This window comes from Erythrolamprus reginae, chromosome 7, assembly GCF_031021105.1.
Source record: "Erythrolamprus reginae isolate rEryReg1 chromosome 7, rEryReg1.hap1, whole genome shotgun sequence".
Lineage (NCBI taxonomy): Eukaryota > Metazoa > Chordata > Lepidosauria > Squamata > Dipsadidae > Erythrolamprus > Erythrolamprus reginae.
The window spans coordinates 22,652,764-22,670,077 of NC_091956.1; the positions used below are offsets into that span (position 1 = coordinate 22,652,764).

General features: G+C 37.8%; 1 protein-coding gene across 5 annotated transcripts in view; it reads left to right on the top strand.

The window, feature by feature from the left end:
* LNX1 (ligand of numb-protein X 1) overlaps positions 1-17,314 on the top strand; it is a 315,851-nt gene that overhangs the window by 180,563 nt on the left and 117,974 nt on the right. For all 5 annotated transcript variants that reach the window (XM_070757148.1, XM_070757145.1, XM_070757147.1 and 2 more), the window contains exon 2: positions 6,871-7,361. In XM_070757148.1, the coding sequence (XP_070613249.1) occupies positions 6,970-7,361 (392 nt within the window). In that variant the 5' untranslated portion in view covers positions 6,871-6,969. The remainder of the gene's footprint in view (positions 1-6,870; positions 7,362-17,314) is intronic.

Sequence of the window (17,314 nt, forward strand, 5' to 3'; positions counted from 1 at the left end):
AGGGTCTCCTGCTCAAGCAGGGGTTTGATGTAAAAGACTTCTGAAGTCCCTTCCAACTCTATTATTCTATATTCTATGTCTTCCTTTCACTCTCTTGGTCTTCAGTAACTGCCTGGAAATATACATAATATATACATAGTATATTTCCTATATATACATAGGAATTATACATACATATACATATACATACATAGTATGCATATACATACATAGAAATATACATATACAGTACAATATGTATAATGTTGAGTATTAAACTCATTAACAACAATAAGTGACACTAAGTGCTAATGGAAACAGCATTTGCATTTTCTTTAGCTGGCAATAAGTATCATATAAATTTACAGTTTGGTCTGAAGCCCATTGTTTATGTCCCTTCATCCCAATGATCAATAAAATGCTTGCAAAATTATGACCAATATAACTTTATCAAGGTAGAATTGAACCTTATTTTCAACTGACTTAATAGCCTACCCAGGCTTCAAGTTCTGGGGAATCTAGCGAATAATACCATGATCTTTCAAGACTGAAGGATGCCAATATATTATTATTATTATTGTTGTTGTTGTTGTTGTTGTTGCTGCTGCTGCTGCTGCTATTATTATTATTATTATTATTATTATTATTATTATTATTATTATTGTCAATACAATACAGCAAATGAGATCACTATGCTGGATTTCGTATTTCATCACCAGTCATAGGAATGCGTGATGTAGTGGCGAATTATGTGTGCCAATCCCAGTAAAGCGGCCTTTTTCTATTGACAGATGGAGATTTTGTCAATTCCAATGGTTTTCAAATGTCCGTTGAGATCCTTTGGCACTGCGCCCAGCGTGCCAAGGACCACTGGGACCACTTTCACTGGCCTATGCCAGAGTCGTTGCAGCTCGATTTTTAGATCTTCATATTTCACTAATTTCTCTAGCTGCTTCTTCTCGATTCTGCTGTCTCGCAGGATTGTGATGTCGATGATCCACACATTTTCTTTTTCTCCACAATCAGGATGTCTGGTGTGTTATGTTTCAAAATTCAGAAGTCAGAAGTCCCACAGTAGTTTTGCTTGCTCATTTTCGACCGTCTTTTGTATCTATCTACTACCAGGATGTACAAAGTTAACCAGGAGATTGAGGGGTGGGAGGGGGTGGTCATTGCTGCCCCCTTGTTTATGCTTCTTCGACCCAGGGCTTTCTGCCAAGGAACTCTAGAGTCCACATTCCACGTGGCTGAAGCATCCCAAAACATCAATTTCCTTTTCATAAACAGCAAAACTGACCTGAAGGGAGAGAGGCTGTATATCAGACCATAAATTGCGGAAGAGAGAATCATATGCTCGGTGTCAGTTGGATAAATTATTGGAGCGAGAGATGAAGCTGCATCTTGTTCCAACCGCGCTGATATTGACTCATTAAGATGACTTTCCAAATAGGTATGACGGCAGGCCAAAACCTCCAAGCATTCTGGCTTCGCTGACATACGAGTGTTTTGCATGTCCAACATCCTCTTTGGCAGCAAAAAAAGAAGAAATGTAATGATGTTTAGCAGCCTGTAATAAACGTTGATGAGTTTTCGGACAGCTCATTGGACTCCTTTGAAGCCTGAGGAATGAGCATGTACAGTAGATGAGTTCTGTATGTTCTCCTTTGAAGCTGTTAAGAGGCTACGCATGTTTATATTTCCGGCTAGACCTGACATGCCAGATTATCTTGGAAGTATATATTAGCATAAGGTGTGTTTTTTAAAGAACCCTGCAATAACTCAGGCCTTTAAGGTGCCTTCAGGTTCTTTCTGCATCAGAGCCAGGATAACAGGAATAAGTGATTGAAATTCAAGCTTGCAGACAGAAAAACAGAAAGTCTGAAATTCTTTGCTTGTGAAATAATTACAGCAACGCCTGTTTTGTTCAACTTGCATTCAAAAGAGCAAGGACTGATCGTTTCAATTTTTTTTTTTTTAAAGGCCATGAATTCTGTCCCTCCTTGGCTCAGTAGCTTTCGGAAAGCCTCTCCCTTTCAGCCCAACCTATCTCACATTGTTGTAGTTGGGGTGAGAAAATAGGAAGAGGAAAAGAGTATTAGCAGGAGTGGGCTACTGCCTGGATTGGGGGGGGGGAACGACACAGTGGAGTAGCAAAAATGGAGCTCCACCCCAGAGCACCCAATTTGCACTGAAAGATGTTGAAAGAAAATGCAGGGTCTCCTCCATAAGCCACACCCACAGTATGGTAGTAAAAATTTTGGTAGCCCTTCACTGAGTATTTATTTATTTATTTATTTATTTATTTATTTATTTATTTATTTATTTACTTACTTACGGTACTTACTTACTTACTTACTTACTTACTTACTTAGTTACTTACTTATTTACTTACTTATTTACTTACTTATTTATTTACTTACTTATTCATTTATTTATTTTTTAATTTATTTACTTATTTATTTACTTATTTATTTATTTGTTTGTTTACTTATTTATTTATTTATTTACTTATTTACTTATTTACTTACTTACTTACTTACTTACTTACTTATTTACTTATTTACTTATTTACTTATTTACTTATTTACTTATTTACTTATTTACTTATTTACTTATTTACTTATTTACTTATTTACTTATTTACTTATTTATTTGTATTTATTAGATTTGTATGCCGCCCCTCTCCAAAGACTCGGGGCGGCTAACAACAATATAAAAAGACAATGTAAACAAATATAATATTAAAACAATCTTTAAAAACCCAATTTAAAGATCCACTCATACATACAAGCATACCATGTATAAATTCTATAATTTATATTCTTTATTTATTAATTTATTTATTTATTTATTTATTCATTCATTCATTCATTCATTTGATTTTTATGCTGCCCTTCTCCTTAGACTCAGGGCGGCTTACAACATGTTAGCAATAGCACTTTTTAAGCATAGTGCCCCAACAATCTAGGTCCTCCCACCTTGGAAGGATGGAAGACTGAGTCAATCTTGAGCCGGTGATGAGATTTGAACTGCTGACCTACAGATCTTCAGTCAACTTCAGTGGCCTGCAGTTCAGCACTCTACCTGCTGTGCCACTCCGGCTGTCTTACTTGTGCTCGAAAACTTTGGTTATTTTTTTTTTAAAGTCAGAATTCAAATAAATAACAAAAAGAAGAAAAGTAAAATTCTTGCTAAGTTTACTGTTAAAAGGCTGCCACAAAGAAGAGGGAGTCAACCTATTCTCCAATGCACCCAAAGACAGGACAAGAAGCAATGGATGGAAACTAATCAAGGAGAGAAGCAACCTAGAACTAAGGAGACATTTCCTGACAGAACAATTAATCAATGGAACAACTTGCCTCCAGTCCAGAAGTTGTGGGTGCTCCATCACTGGAAGTATTTCAAGAAGAGATTGGACAATCATTTGTTTGTTTGAGCAGGGGATTGGATTAGAAGACCCTCAAGGTCCCTTCCAATTTAGTAATTCTGTATCTTCACAAACATATTCATGTAATTTTCTTAATAACAATATGGGGTTGAGTTGCCATTTCCATCTTCTAGAATGCCTTATCCGAATCTCACTGCCTATTCGACTGGTTTTCAACCTTGACATCTTTAAGGCACGTACACTTTGGTATCAGTGATGAGCTGCCAATATTTTTACTGCCATACTGTGGGCGTGGCTTATTTTGTGGGTGTGTCTTGATGGTCATGTGACCGGGTAGGAGTGGATTGCCAGTCATGTGACCAGGTGGTGTGGATTGACAATCATGTGACCGGGGTGGGAGTGGCTTACCAACCAAGATAAGTTTTCAAATAGGTGCTTGGACTCTTTTCAGTTGATTAAGTCACATTATTTGAATAGTCAAACAAAGGACAAATGATAGTGTTATTTGTTGGGGAGCACAGTAACATTTTAAAGTTTTGTACGGAACGCACAAGGTTCAGTATGATAGCAGATTAGGCAAGTAGCTCAATTTTCTTTAATTGCTATAAAAGTTCAATTCTAGATAATGATTAAAATGATTAAAGCATTTATGGTAAAAACATACTATTTAATTATTTCCTATTTTAAAAGTAATTAAGGACCATACTAATGTAGTAGAGAAGGAAGGACAATAAAAAAAACTATTAAGTGTTCAATCAATAGTGCATAAACTTACTATACCCACTGCGTCCCCCCCTCCCCTCCGTGGGGGCCGTAGCCCATCACAGAGTGATTAATTTAACAATGACATAAGATAGGTCATAAACTAGGTAAAATTCATTTAACAATGGTCTTATTTATCAACAGAAATTCCAGCTTAGTTGTGGTGGTAAGTTGAGGGTTACCTAGTTAAGTTGTGGTGGTAAGTTGAGGGTTACCTAGTCATAAGATCACCAAGGTAAATTCAGAATAAATATGCTAGATCTGCAGGTCAGCGGATCAAATCTCATCACCGGCTCAAGGTTGACTCAGCCTTCCATCCTTCCAAGGTGGGTAAAATGAGGACCTGGATTGTGGGGGCAATAGGCTGGCTCTGTTCAAAAGTGCTATTGCTAACATGTTGTAAGCCGCCCTGAGTCTAAGGAGAAGGGTGGCATTAAAAAATTCAATAAATAAATATGGTCCTTGTTCATAACTTGAAAGCAATGTGAACAAGAAATCTCCGTTTTCTGAATCCTCAAGATGTAAATATGTATGCAGTAAGATTAACAGCGATGACAGAATGAAGCACAGCATACCGAAGTCACTTCCATTATAAACATAGGCTGTAGATAATATAAATATATTTTGACCCTTATCCTTTTCTGCTTTTCTTTTATACTTGATATATAAATGGTACATCGAAAGAGGATTTCCCCTGTTGTGACTTTCTCCATACAGTGAAATTAACGTAATTGTCAGGTAATCTTTTAGAGTTTGGATAGGATTGTCTTTCCAGACATAAACCAGAGAGTTCAAAGCACAGTGCCATCAGAGAGAAATGAATTTATACAGAAGCAGGAAGCACTAATTTATTATTATTATTATTATTATTATTATTATTATTATTATTATTATTATTATTTCAGTGCAACACAGCAAACGAGATCACTATGCTGGATTTCGTATTTCATCACCAGTAGGGCGCTTCCCAAGCACCTAGGACTGTGTGATGTAGCGGCGAATTATGTTTGCCAATCTCAGTAAAGCGGCCTTTTGCAATTGACAGATGGAGATTTTGTCAATTCCGATGGTTTTCAAATGTCCGCTGAGATCCTTTGGTACTGCGCCCAGCGTGCCAAGGACCACTGGGACCACTTTCACTGGTTTATGCCAGAGTCGTTGCAGCTCGATTTTTAGATCTTTGTATTTCACTAATTTCTCAAGCTGCTTCTCCTCAATTCTTCTGTCTCCTGGGATTGCGATGTCGATGATCCATACTTTCTTTTTCTCCACGATCACAATGTCTGGTGTGTTATGCTTCAGAATTCAGTCAGTCTGAAGTCAGAATTCCCACAGTAGTTTTGCTTGCTCATTTGCGACCACTTTTTCGGGCTTATGATCCCACCAGTTCTTTGCCACTGGTAAATGGTAGTTCCGGCACAAGTTCCAGTGGATCATCTGTGCCACAGCATCATGTCTATGCTTCTGTGGCACAGATGATCCACTGGAACCTGTGCCGGAACTTATTATTATTATTATTATTATTATTATTATTATTATTATTATGCAACAAAAAATATTCCAGAATTTAGAAACTGCAGTCAGACTTTGTAAATTTTGGGGTGGGTGGGTTGGATTTTGAAGCATGGAGAAAAAAAACTGTGGATGTCTTCTACATCCTTAATTATCAGCAAGTTCAACAGTTATAAATATACCACATTTTTCAGAGGTTAAATGGACTGGAGTATAAGACACACCTTAGTTTTGGAGGAGGAAATTAGGGGGGGAAATCTACCTATCAAGTATTCCTCTGGCTAGCGTTCTTAGTTTGCTCAGCTTCAGCACATCATTTTATCCCCTGGTTAGTGTTCTGAATTCTGGTTAGAACCTTGGTTAAATTGGAAATAACGCTTATCGAATGCAGGGTTCCATAAACAAAAACTCCATCTTTATTTCTCCTCTCCTCCATATTCAAAATGCATTACAGGCCAGATTGTGCCCCCTGTTCTTGTGTTCATTTTCCTGTTAAAAACACTTCCCTCCTGAACCTTATTTAATCCTTGAACATATTTAAATGTTTCGATCATGTCCCCCCTTTCCCTTCTGTCCTCTAGACTACACAGATTGAGTTCATGAAGTCTTTCCTGATAAGTTTTATGCTTAAGACCTTCCACCATTTTTGTAGCCCGTCTTTGGACCCGTTCAATTTTATCAATATCTTTTTGTAGGTGAGGCCTCCAGAACTGAACACAGTATTCCAAATGTGGTCTCACCAGCGCTCTCTACAGCGGGATCACAATCTCCCTCTTCCTGCTTCTTATATACTACTCAAAAAAATAAAGGGAACACTCAAATAACACATCCTAGATCTGAATGAATGAAATATTCTCATCGAATACTTTGTTCTGTACAAAGTGTAATGTGCTGACAACAAAATGAAATTGATTGTCAATCAGTGTTGCTTCCTAAATGGACAGTTTGATTTCACAGAAGTTTGATTTATATTCCGTTTTTAGGTGTTCCCTTTATTTTTTTGAGCAGTGTACTTCTAGCTATGCAGCCAAGCATTCTACTCACTTTCCCTACCATCTGACCGCACTGTTCATCCATTTTGAGACTGTCAGAAATCACTACCCCATAATCCTTCTCTTCTGAAGTTTTTGCTAACACAGTTTGATTTTTGGGTGCTCCATCATGAAATAAATAACATAGAATTTGAAAACTGATATAAAATAATTGATTGTTGTGTGGCTTCTCTCCAGGTCTGAAGACTCTCGGAAACAGCTGACTGATAATTCTGGATAGAGATAACTTCTCATAGAAGCTGAGCATCCTCTCCAGTGACACGGGAACATACCATTATGAATCCAAAAGATCCATTGGAAAAGACAGAAGGAAACTCCGTTCCATTATGTCTGGTCTGTGGCCAGAGGCATCTTCCAGAAGAGAACCATATATACACCTACACAGAAGATGTGGATGATGACCTAATCTGCCATATTTGCTTGCAGCCTTTACTTCAGCCACTGGACACACCTTGCGGTCATACGTACTGCACCATTTGCCTAACAGATTTCTTGGTGGAAAAAGACTTCTGTCCTATGGACCGCAAAGCTCTAGCTCTTCAGAGGTGCAGGAAGTCAAGCATCCTAGTGAATAAACTCCTGGATAAGCTAACGGTGAACTGTCCTTTCACAGAACACTGTTCAGAAATTTTGCAACGCTGTAATCTTGAGCATCATTTTCAGAATGGGTGAGTCCTTCTGGTCTTGCTTATATGTGGCTATCCGTGTTATGCATAGAGAAGTAAGCCTCAATCTGAATAATATTTTCTATCAGACATTCTCTTTCATTGTCATTATTATTTTATCCACAAAAAACTTCAAATGAGATTTATATGATAGATTTCGTATCACCATATCGCAAGTCGAATACTTCCCTAGCATCTAGGACTGTGTGATGTATTTTCATATGATGCACGCAGATTTATTTATTTATTTATTTATTTATTTATTTATTCATTCATTCATTCATTCATTCATTCATTCATTCAGTTAGTTAGTTAGTTAGTTAGTTAGTTAGTTAGTTAGTTAGTTATTGGATTTGTATGCCGCCCTCTCCGAAGACTCGGGGCGGCTAACAGCAATAATAAGACAGCATATAATAATAATCCAATACTAAAAACAATTTAAAACCCATTATAATAAAAAGCAAACAGACATACAGACATACCATGCATAAAATTGTAATGGCCTAGGGGAAAGAGTTCTGGAGACCTCACCTACAAAAAGATATTGACAAAATTGAACGGGTCCAAAGACGGGCTACAAGAATGGTGGAAGGTCTTAAGCATAAAACGTATCAGGAAAGACTTCATGAACTCAATCTGTATAGTCTGGAGGACAGAAGGAAAAGGGGGGACATGATCGAAACATTTAAATATGTTAAAGGGTTAAATAAGGTTCAGTAGGGAAGTGTTTTTAATAGGAAAGTGAACACAAGAACAAGGGGACACAATCTGAAGTTAGTTGGGGGAAAGATCAAAAGCAACATGAGAAAATATTATTTTACTGAAAGAGTAGTAGATCCTTGGAACAAACTTCCAGCAGACGTGGTAGATAAATCCACAGTAACTGAATTTAAACATGCCTGGGATAAACATAGATCCACCCTAAGATAAAATACAGAAAATAGTATAAGGGCAGACTAGATGGACCATGAGGTCTTTTTCTGCCATCAATCTTCTATGTTTCTATGTTTCTATCAGACATTCTCTTTCATTGTCATTATTATTTTATACACAAAAAACATCAAATGAGATTTATATGATAGATTTTGTGTCACCATATTACAAGTCAAACACTTCCCTAGCGTATAGGACTGTGTGATGTATTTTCATATGATGCATACAGATCCAAGTACGGTGGCCTTTTGCAACTGAGAGATCGTGATTGTCAATGTTTATTGTTTTCAAATGCTGGCTGAGGTCTTTTGGCACAGCACCCAGTGTGCCAATTACTACTGGGACCACCTGTACTGGTTTATGCCAGAGTTGTTGTAGTTCGGTTTTAAGATCCTGATATCGACTAATTTTTTCTTGTTGTTTTTCATCAATTCGACTGTCACCTGGTATGGTGACATCAATGATCCACACTTTTTTCTTTTCCGCAATCATGAGATCCAGTGTATTGTGTTCCAAAACCTTGTCGGTTTGAATTAGAAAGTCCCAAAGTATTATGGCATGTTTGTTTTCAACTACTTTCTCAGGTTTATGATCCCACCGGTTCTTTACCACTGGCAGATGGTAGTTGTAGCAAAGGTTCCAAAGGAGCATCTGGGACACATAGTTGTGCCTCTGTTTGTAGTCCGTCTGTGCGATTTTCTTGCAGCCACCGAGGATGTGATAAATTGTTTCATCAGCTTCCTTGCAAAGTCTGCATTTTGGGTCATCAGCTGATTTTTCAATCCTGGGTTTGATTGTATTTGTTCTGATTGTTTGCTCCTGGGCTGCAAGAATCAAACCTTATTGTTGTTGTTGTTGTTTTAATGACTCCATAATCCCTTCCATCGGGATGGAGTCCAAACAACTGAATAGAGTTGAATGTTTACTGACCGGATTGCATTCCTGTTGCCAATGTGAAGTTCACAGCAGATATATTCTCATTATTATTGTTGTTGTTGTTGTTGTTTTGTTTTGTTGTTGTTGTTGTTGTTAAAATAGAGTTTTATTTATAAACAAATATACATACAACATACAAAACAAAACAAAGACATTTAAAAATATTGGATGGATGTGTAGCAGATCTGTATAACAATTCTTACTATGCTCGCATTCTATTACATACCTATTTTTACATACTTATTATAAACCAGTTATAAAACAATAATCATATTTTATATAATTAATCTTATATCTATTTTCCCATTAACCAATTTATCACCGAGAAATAGCTCTTTTTTGTTATTAATGAAATGTTACTTAGTTACTTTATCCTTTTTTCCAGCCAGCAATAGAACATACCCCAGCACTTATAGAATTCCAACTCTTCCTTATTTTTTATTTCCAGTGTTAATTTGTCCATCTCTGCACATGCTGTTATTTTCTCTATTACTGTATATCATCCTCAGTGTTATGCTGGGCTTCACGTTATGAGCCCCCAATTAAGTCCAAAGTAGAAATTCAAACACACACAGTTGTAAAGTAAACAAAGTTGGTTTATCAAAAAGGAAAATATTGTCCAAACGCACTTTAATCAGCCAAAGTGCTCTCCCACAAACCACAAGTCTTGTGCAGTCAGGCGGTAGGGAAAGCAAGTAGGATGCTTGGCTGCATAGCTAGAGGTATAACAAGCAGGAAGAGGGAGATTATGATCCCACTATATAGAATGCTGGTGAGACCACATTTGGAATACTGTGTTCAGTTCTGGAGACCTCACCTACAAAAAGATATTGACAAAATTGAACGGGTCCAAAGACGGGCTACAAGAATGGTGGAAGGTCTTAAGCATAAAACGTATCAGGAAAGACTTCATGAACTCCATCTGTATAGTCTGGAGGACAGAAGGAAAAGGGGGGACATGATCGAAACATTTAAATATATTAAAGGGTTAAATAAGGTCCAGGAGGGAAGTGTTTTTAATAGGAAAGTGAACACAAGAACAAGGGGACACAATCTGAAGTTAGTTGGGGGAAAGATCAAAAGCAACATGAGAAAATATTATTTTACTGAAAGAGTAGTAGATCCTTGGAACAAACTTCCAGCAGACGTGGTAGATAAATCCACAGTAACTGAATTTAAACATGCCTGGGATAAACATAGATCCACCCTAAGATAAAATACAGAAAATAGTATAAGGGCAGACTAGATGGACCATGAGGTCTTTTTCTGCCATCAATCTTCTATGTTTCTATGTTTCTATCAGACATTCTCTTTCATTGTCATTATTATTTTATACACAAAAAACATCAAATGAGATTTATATGATAGATTTTGTGTCACCATATTACAAGTCAAACACTTCCCTAGCGTATAGGACTGTGTGATGTATTTTCATATGATGCATACAGATCCAAGTACGGTGGCCTTTTGCAACTGAGAGATCGTGATTGTCAATGTTTATTGTTTTCAAATGCTGGCTGAGGTCTTTTGGCACAGCACCCAGTGTGCCAATTACTACTGGGACCACCTGTACTGGTTTATGCCAGAGTTGTTGTAGTTCGGTTTTAAGATCCTGATATCGACTAATTTTTTCTTGTTGTTTTTCATCAATTCGACTGTCACCTGGTATGGTGACATCAATGATCCACACTTTTTTCTTTTCCGCAATCATGAGATCCAGTGTATTGTGTTCCAAAACCTTGTCGGTTTGAATTAGAAAGTCCCAAAGTATTATGGCATGTTTGTTTTCAACTACTTTCTCAGGTTTATGATCCCACCAGTTCTTTACCACTGGCAGATGGTAGTTGTAGCAAAGGTTCCAAAGGAGCATCTGGGACACATAGTTGTGCCTCTGTTTGTAGTCCGTCTGTGCGATTTTCTTGCAGCCACCGAGGATGTGATAAATTGTTTCATCAGCTTCCTTGCAAAGTCTGCATTTTGGGTCATCAGCTGATTTTTCAATCCTGGGTTTGATTGCATTTGTTCTGATTGTTTGCTCCTGGGCTGCAAGAATCAAACCTTATTGTTGTTGTTGTTGTTTTAATGACTCCATAATCCCTTCCATCGGGATGGAGTCCAAACAACTGAATAGAGTTGAATGTTTACTGACCGGATTGCATTCCTGTTGCCAATGTGAAGTTCACAGCAGATATATTCTCATTATTATTGTTGTTGTTGTTGTTGTTTTGTTTTGTTGTTGTTGTTGTTGTTAAAATAGAGTTTTATTTATAAACAAATATACATACAACATACAAAACAAAACAAAGACATTTAAAAATATTGGATGGATGTGTAGCAAATCTGTATAACAATTCTTACTGTGCTCGCATTCTATTACATACCTATTTTTACATACTTATTATAAACCAGTTATAAAACAATAATCATATTTTATATAATTAATCTTATATCTATTTTCCCATTAACCAATTTATCACCGAGAAATAGCTCTTTTTTGTTATTAATGAAATGTTACTTAGTTACTTTATCCTTTTTTCCAGCCAGCAATAGAACATACCCCAGCACTTATAGAATTCCAACTCTTCCTTATTTTTTATTTCCAGTGTTAATTTGTCCATCTCTGCACATGCTGTTATTTTCTCTATTACTGTATATCATCCTCAGTGTTATGCTGGGCTTCACGTTATGAGCCCCCAATTAAGTCCAAAGTAGAAATTCAAACACACACAGTTGTAAAGTAAACAAAGTTGGTTTATCAAAAAGGAAAATATTGTCCAAACGCACTTTAATCAGCCAAAGTGCTCTCCCACAAACCACAAGTCTTGTGCAGTCAGGCGGTAGGGAAAGCAAGTAGGATGCTTGGCTGCATAGCTAGAGGTATAACAAGCAGGAAGAGGGAGATTATGATCCCACTATATAGAATGCTGGTGAGACCACATTTGGAATACTGTGTTCAGTTCTGGAGACCTCACCTACAAAAAGATATTGACAAAATTGAACGGGTCCAAAGACGGGCTACAAGAATGGTGGAAGGTCTTAAGCATAAAACGTATCAGGAAAGACTTCATGAACTCCATCTGTATAGTCTGGAGGACAGAAGGAAAAGGGGGGACATGATCGAAACATTTAAATATATTAAAGGGTTAAATAAGGTCCAGGAGGGAAGTGTTTTTAATAGGAAAGTGAACACAAGAACAAGGGGACACAATCTGAAGTTAGTTGGGGGAAAGACCAAAAGCAACATGAGAAAATATTATTTTACTGAAAGAGTAGTAGATCCTTGGAACAAACTTCCAGCAGACGTGGTAGATAAATCCACAGTAACTGAATTTAAACATGCCTGGGATAAACATATATCCATTGTAAGATAAAATACAGAAAATAGTATAAGGGCAGACTAGATGGACCATGAGGTCTTTTTCTGCCGTCAGACTTCTATGTTTCTATGTTTCTATGTTTCTATGAATGCTGTGTAAAACAAAACAAAAGCAAAGCAGATAAAAGGCAGCTGTGAAGAGGTCACAGCCACCTCCCTTCAAGAGTCCTCATGCTGTACTTAACTGTGAATTGTTCCACAAAGTCCTTGAAAATCCTGAAGCAGTTCACAAAAGTCTTTATAAACCCTGAAGCAAACCACAAGTCTCTCTCACACATAAGGCTGGCAATTTATCAGCAGCCCCATTAGCCTAATTGCCCCAGCCACAGGTGTTCTCCCTTATTTTCTATAATACTTGTGCAGTTGTTCCCTTCTTGTCATAAACCTGCGTCTGCGAGCTTCTATGAATCCCTCCTCTTCTGAATCTAACAATGATGATGATGATGGCTCACTATTGGGGTAATTAGCTAATGGGCTCCTCCTCATCTGATCCTGCTTCACTCCCAGAACCTTACCCTTACGCAGAAGCTTCACTGTCTGAAACTGTTGGCAGTAAAACTGGCCTCTGATAATGTGAGGATTCTCCCACACCAACCCCCACCATCCTTGGAGCAGGAGCTGGCCCAGAGCCAACCACAACACTCAGACGGAACCTTTTCATTTTTCCAGTGTTGTGCAAATATTAATCTTGCCACAGTAGTTATGTGCAGGATCAGATATGTCTGACTTTTTTTTTTGAATTTTTGATGTAATATTCCCAATAAAAAACCTTCTGGATTTTTTTTTCTATTTTAATTCCTAAAATTTCTTCCAACCATCCCAGAAATATCTGCTTCTACCTAGGATCGAACTCAAAGACTTATGATTGTGAGACGCTCCACCTCTAGGCCATCATACCACTCCCTGTTTCTTCCTTAATTTAATTTAAATTAGGCTATCAGTTTAGAAATTAAATATAAGGTGGTCTTTTAGTAGCAACAACTTCATTTTATGAATGAATGTATCCTCCATCTTTCAGCTTGCATGAATTAAAAGGCAGCTTGTAACAACAAAACCAAATTTAGACACTTTCTGGGTCACATCAGGTTTCATGCAAATGCTTCTAAAAGGCGTAAGAGATGGAGCATGAGGCATCTTAGGTGCGTAAGCTTTTTGCATTATGCATACAGGATGATGTTGCATTATGGGATGCAAGCAGATAGGTGACATTGGCAAAAAAATGGTTACGCCAATCTTTCTGGAATAGAATCATAATGTAAGATGGGAAATATAATTCATGACAGGAGAATCCATTCAGCGACGTGACCACTGAAATCAACATTCAGAATCAGTCAGTTTAGTTAGCACTTAAAATAAGGTGACCAGATTATAACTTCGGTAAAGCAGAATACCATTGATTGGGGGGGGGGTGATGGACAACTGAAAAATCTCTACAGACTTTTACCTCGACATTTGTTTTTATGTATTGCTTCCCAGTTCAGCACTTCTATCAATTTATTATCTTTCCTGTTGAGCCATCCAGAGTGAATAAAGTGTTTCCTTTCTCTGGGTGCTAGCTTCTCCTAGCGCCCAGAGAAAGGAAATGCTTTATTCTCTCTGGGCAGTCCAGAGAAAGGAATATCGGGACTTTTTAAAAACCCCGCTGGCTGGGGAATTCTGGGAGTTGAAGTCCAGATATCTTCAAGTTGCCACGGTTGGGAAACACTGCTCTAGATGATTTATTTTATTATTTATTTATTTTGTCCAATACAAATTGAAAGTTAAAGAGAATAAAAACATGTAATAGTAAATATCAGGGAAGGGATAGAAGAAGAGATATGAGAATAGAATACATCAATGAAGAGTAGAGGAAAGGATATATGAATGGGAGAAAAGATATATAAAATATAGGAGAGACAGTTGGACAGGAGACGGAAGGCACACTAGTGCACTTATGCTCGCCCTTTACTGACCTCTAAGGAATCTGGAGAGGTCAACCGTGGAGAGTCTAAGGGAAAAATGTTGGGGGTTGGGGGTTGACACCACGGAGTCTGGTAATAAGTTCCACGCTTCAACAACTCGATTGCTAAAGTCATATTTTTTACAGTCACGTTTGGAGCAGTTGATATTACGTTTGAACCTGTTGCGTGCTCTTGTGTTATTGTGGTTGAAGCTGAAGTAGTCATTGACAGGCAGGATGTTGCAGCATATGATCTTGTGGGCAATACTTAGATCATGTTTAAGGCGTCGTAGTTCGAAGCTTTCTAGACCCAGGATTGTTAGTCTAGTTTCGTGGGTGGGGGGGACAGAAACATGTGCTTTCTCGTTTCTTTTTTTTTTTCATTTAACCAGACTGAGCCCCAGCAATATGTGGCTGGGTAAGGCTAGTAGATAAATAAATATGCTGTGGATGACCATCTTAACCGCATTCATTCCTATTTTAAAACTGGAGAGAAGGGCTTGCACGTTTTAATTAGTCTCACATTCAGCCTAGGTTTCATCATGAAGCGCTTTAATATTCCCCCCTCCCTCCATCTGCTTGAAGCCAATCGAATGAGATCCAGACTGAAAAATAAATAAGGTCTGTTGTCTGTGGTACATACGTATAGAGCATCGTCTGATGCTCCCAGGCTCTTGTGCTGCGTTCAGCTTCCTTCCTCGCTTCTTGTCTTGTGCAGCGCAGCTCATAACCTGTCTACCTTTCTGACCAACGATGTCAATGTATCAGCCACTTCTAAAGAGAAAAATCATTCTGAAGAAGGCAGAAGGTTGCTGCGTGCCCTCAGCTTGAGTTTTTTGCTGTGTTTCTCCTCTTCTTTTTCAAGCTCTGAGCCCTGTTTTTGCCTCCAGCTATTTCTGCTCCGTTCTCCCTAAAAACCCTCCGTCCCTAACCTCGTTTGCAGAATCAGCTCAAATCAACTTGCAGGTCAATGAGCTTCTTTCCAACGTAGCTTCGTTTAAATGATTTGCATCCGTTCATAGATGTCTTCTCAGTTGGGCTGAAAAGGCTTATAGGGGAGGACCTGAGTTGGCTGACGAAAGAAAGAAAGAAAGAAAGAAAGAAAGAAGGAAGGAAAGAAAGAAAGAAGGAAGGAAGGAAGGAAGGAAAGAAGGAAGGAAAGAAGGAAAGAAGGAAAGAAGGAAAAAAGGAAAGAAGGAAAGAAGGAAAGAAAAGGAAGCGTGGAATTCTGTATCCCCCATCACAGAGAAACTGAGGCAGAGGAAGGAGTAAAGTGAAGACTTGAGCAGTTTGCAAACATACTACTTGCAAAAATGAAGGCTCTCCTATTACTGGTCCTTCCTTGGCTAAGTCCTGCAAACTATACAGACAGTGTGGGGAATCTGCACTTTCTGTACTCAGAGTTGTGAGTACTCACAGTTGTGTTGTGGTGGTGTCTTTGTGTTGTGTCTGTGGTCTCTTGTAAAAAAAACCCCAGCATTACTTTTCATTGCTTCGCGTTAGTGCCTCCATAATATGTGTGTTTGTATGTATAAATGGACGAGCTTGCTAAATCTACGGAATTTGCCGGAACTGAAAAGGTGGAATAGAGATTGAGTTCTCTGTGCTGGAAACCGCTCATATTAAGCCTGTTGTTTCTGGCTTTCTTCTTCCTTTCCCTTCTTTGAGTTTAAATGTGGGAATCAGGGATTTTTTAATTTCCTTTTTAATTTCTAAGTAGACACCATGAAGAACTTGAAAATAAATAGGTGTTGAATCTCTGCTGTCTGAGTCCTTGAAGACTTATTCACATTAGGTTTGCGAAGAGAATGAAAATATAAATATTCCAGATCACAATGCTAATATTCGGTATTATAGGAAATACAATTACAGAAGTATCTTTTTGTAGGTGTGAAAAATATGAAAGCCAATTTTACAGACTACAGTTTTGACCAGTATAACCTGTATGTATGTTTGGTTTTATAATAAGGGTTTTTAACTGTTTTAATATTGGATTGTCATATGCTGTTTACTACTGTCGTTAGCCTCCCCGAGTCTACGGAGAGGGGCGGCATACAAATCCAATCCAATCAAATCAAACAATATCCATAAATTAAGCTTATTTATGTTATCAACAGTAATGGGCTGTTGCCCCCATGGGGGGGGACGCAGTGGGGGGTAGTAAGTTTATGCACTATTTATTGAATACTTAATAGTTTTTTAATTGTCCTTCCTTCTCTAGTACCTTAGTATGATCCTTAATTTCTTTTAAAATAGGAAATAATTAAATAGTATGTTTTTACACATAAATGCTTGAATCATTTGAATCATTATCTAGAACTGAACTTATACAGCAATTAAAGAAAATTGAGCTACTTGCCTAATCTGTTATCCTACTGAACCTTGTGGGTTCAATACAAAACCTTAAAATGTTACTGTGCTCCGCAACAAATAATATTGTCAATATCATTTGTCCTTTTTGTGGCTATTCAAAGAATGTGACTTTATCAACTGAAAAAGAGTCCAAGCACTTATTTGAAAACTTATCTTGGTCAGTAAACCACTCCCACCTAGTCACATGACTTTTAAGTCACCTCTGGTCACATGATTGTCAAGCCACTCCCATCTGGTCATATAGCCAGCAAGCCACTCCTACCCAGTCACATGACACACCCCAAAATAAGCTACGCCCACAGTGTGGCAGTGAAAAATTTTGGCTGTCCATCACTGGTTGTCACGAGCAGTTTTTGGAATGCAAAATATCCCCCTCTAAAGTTTATTTTTAAATACCAA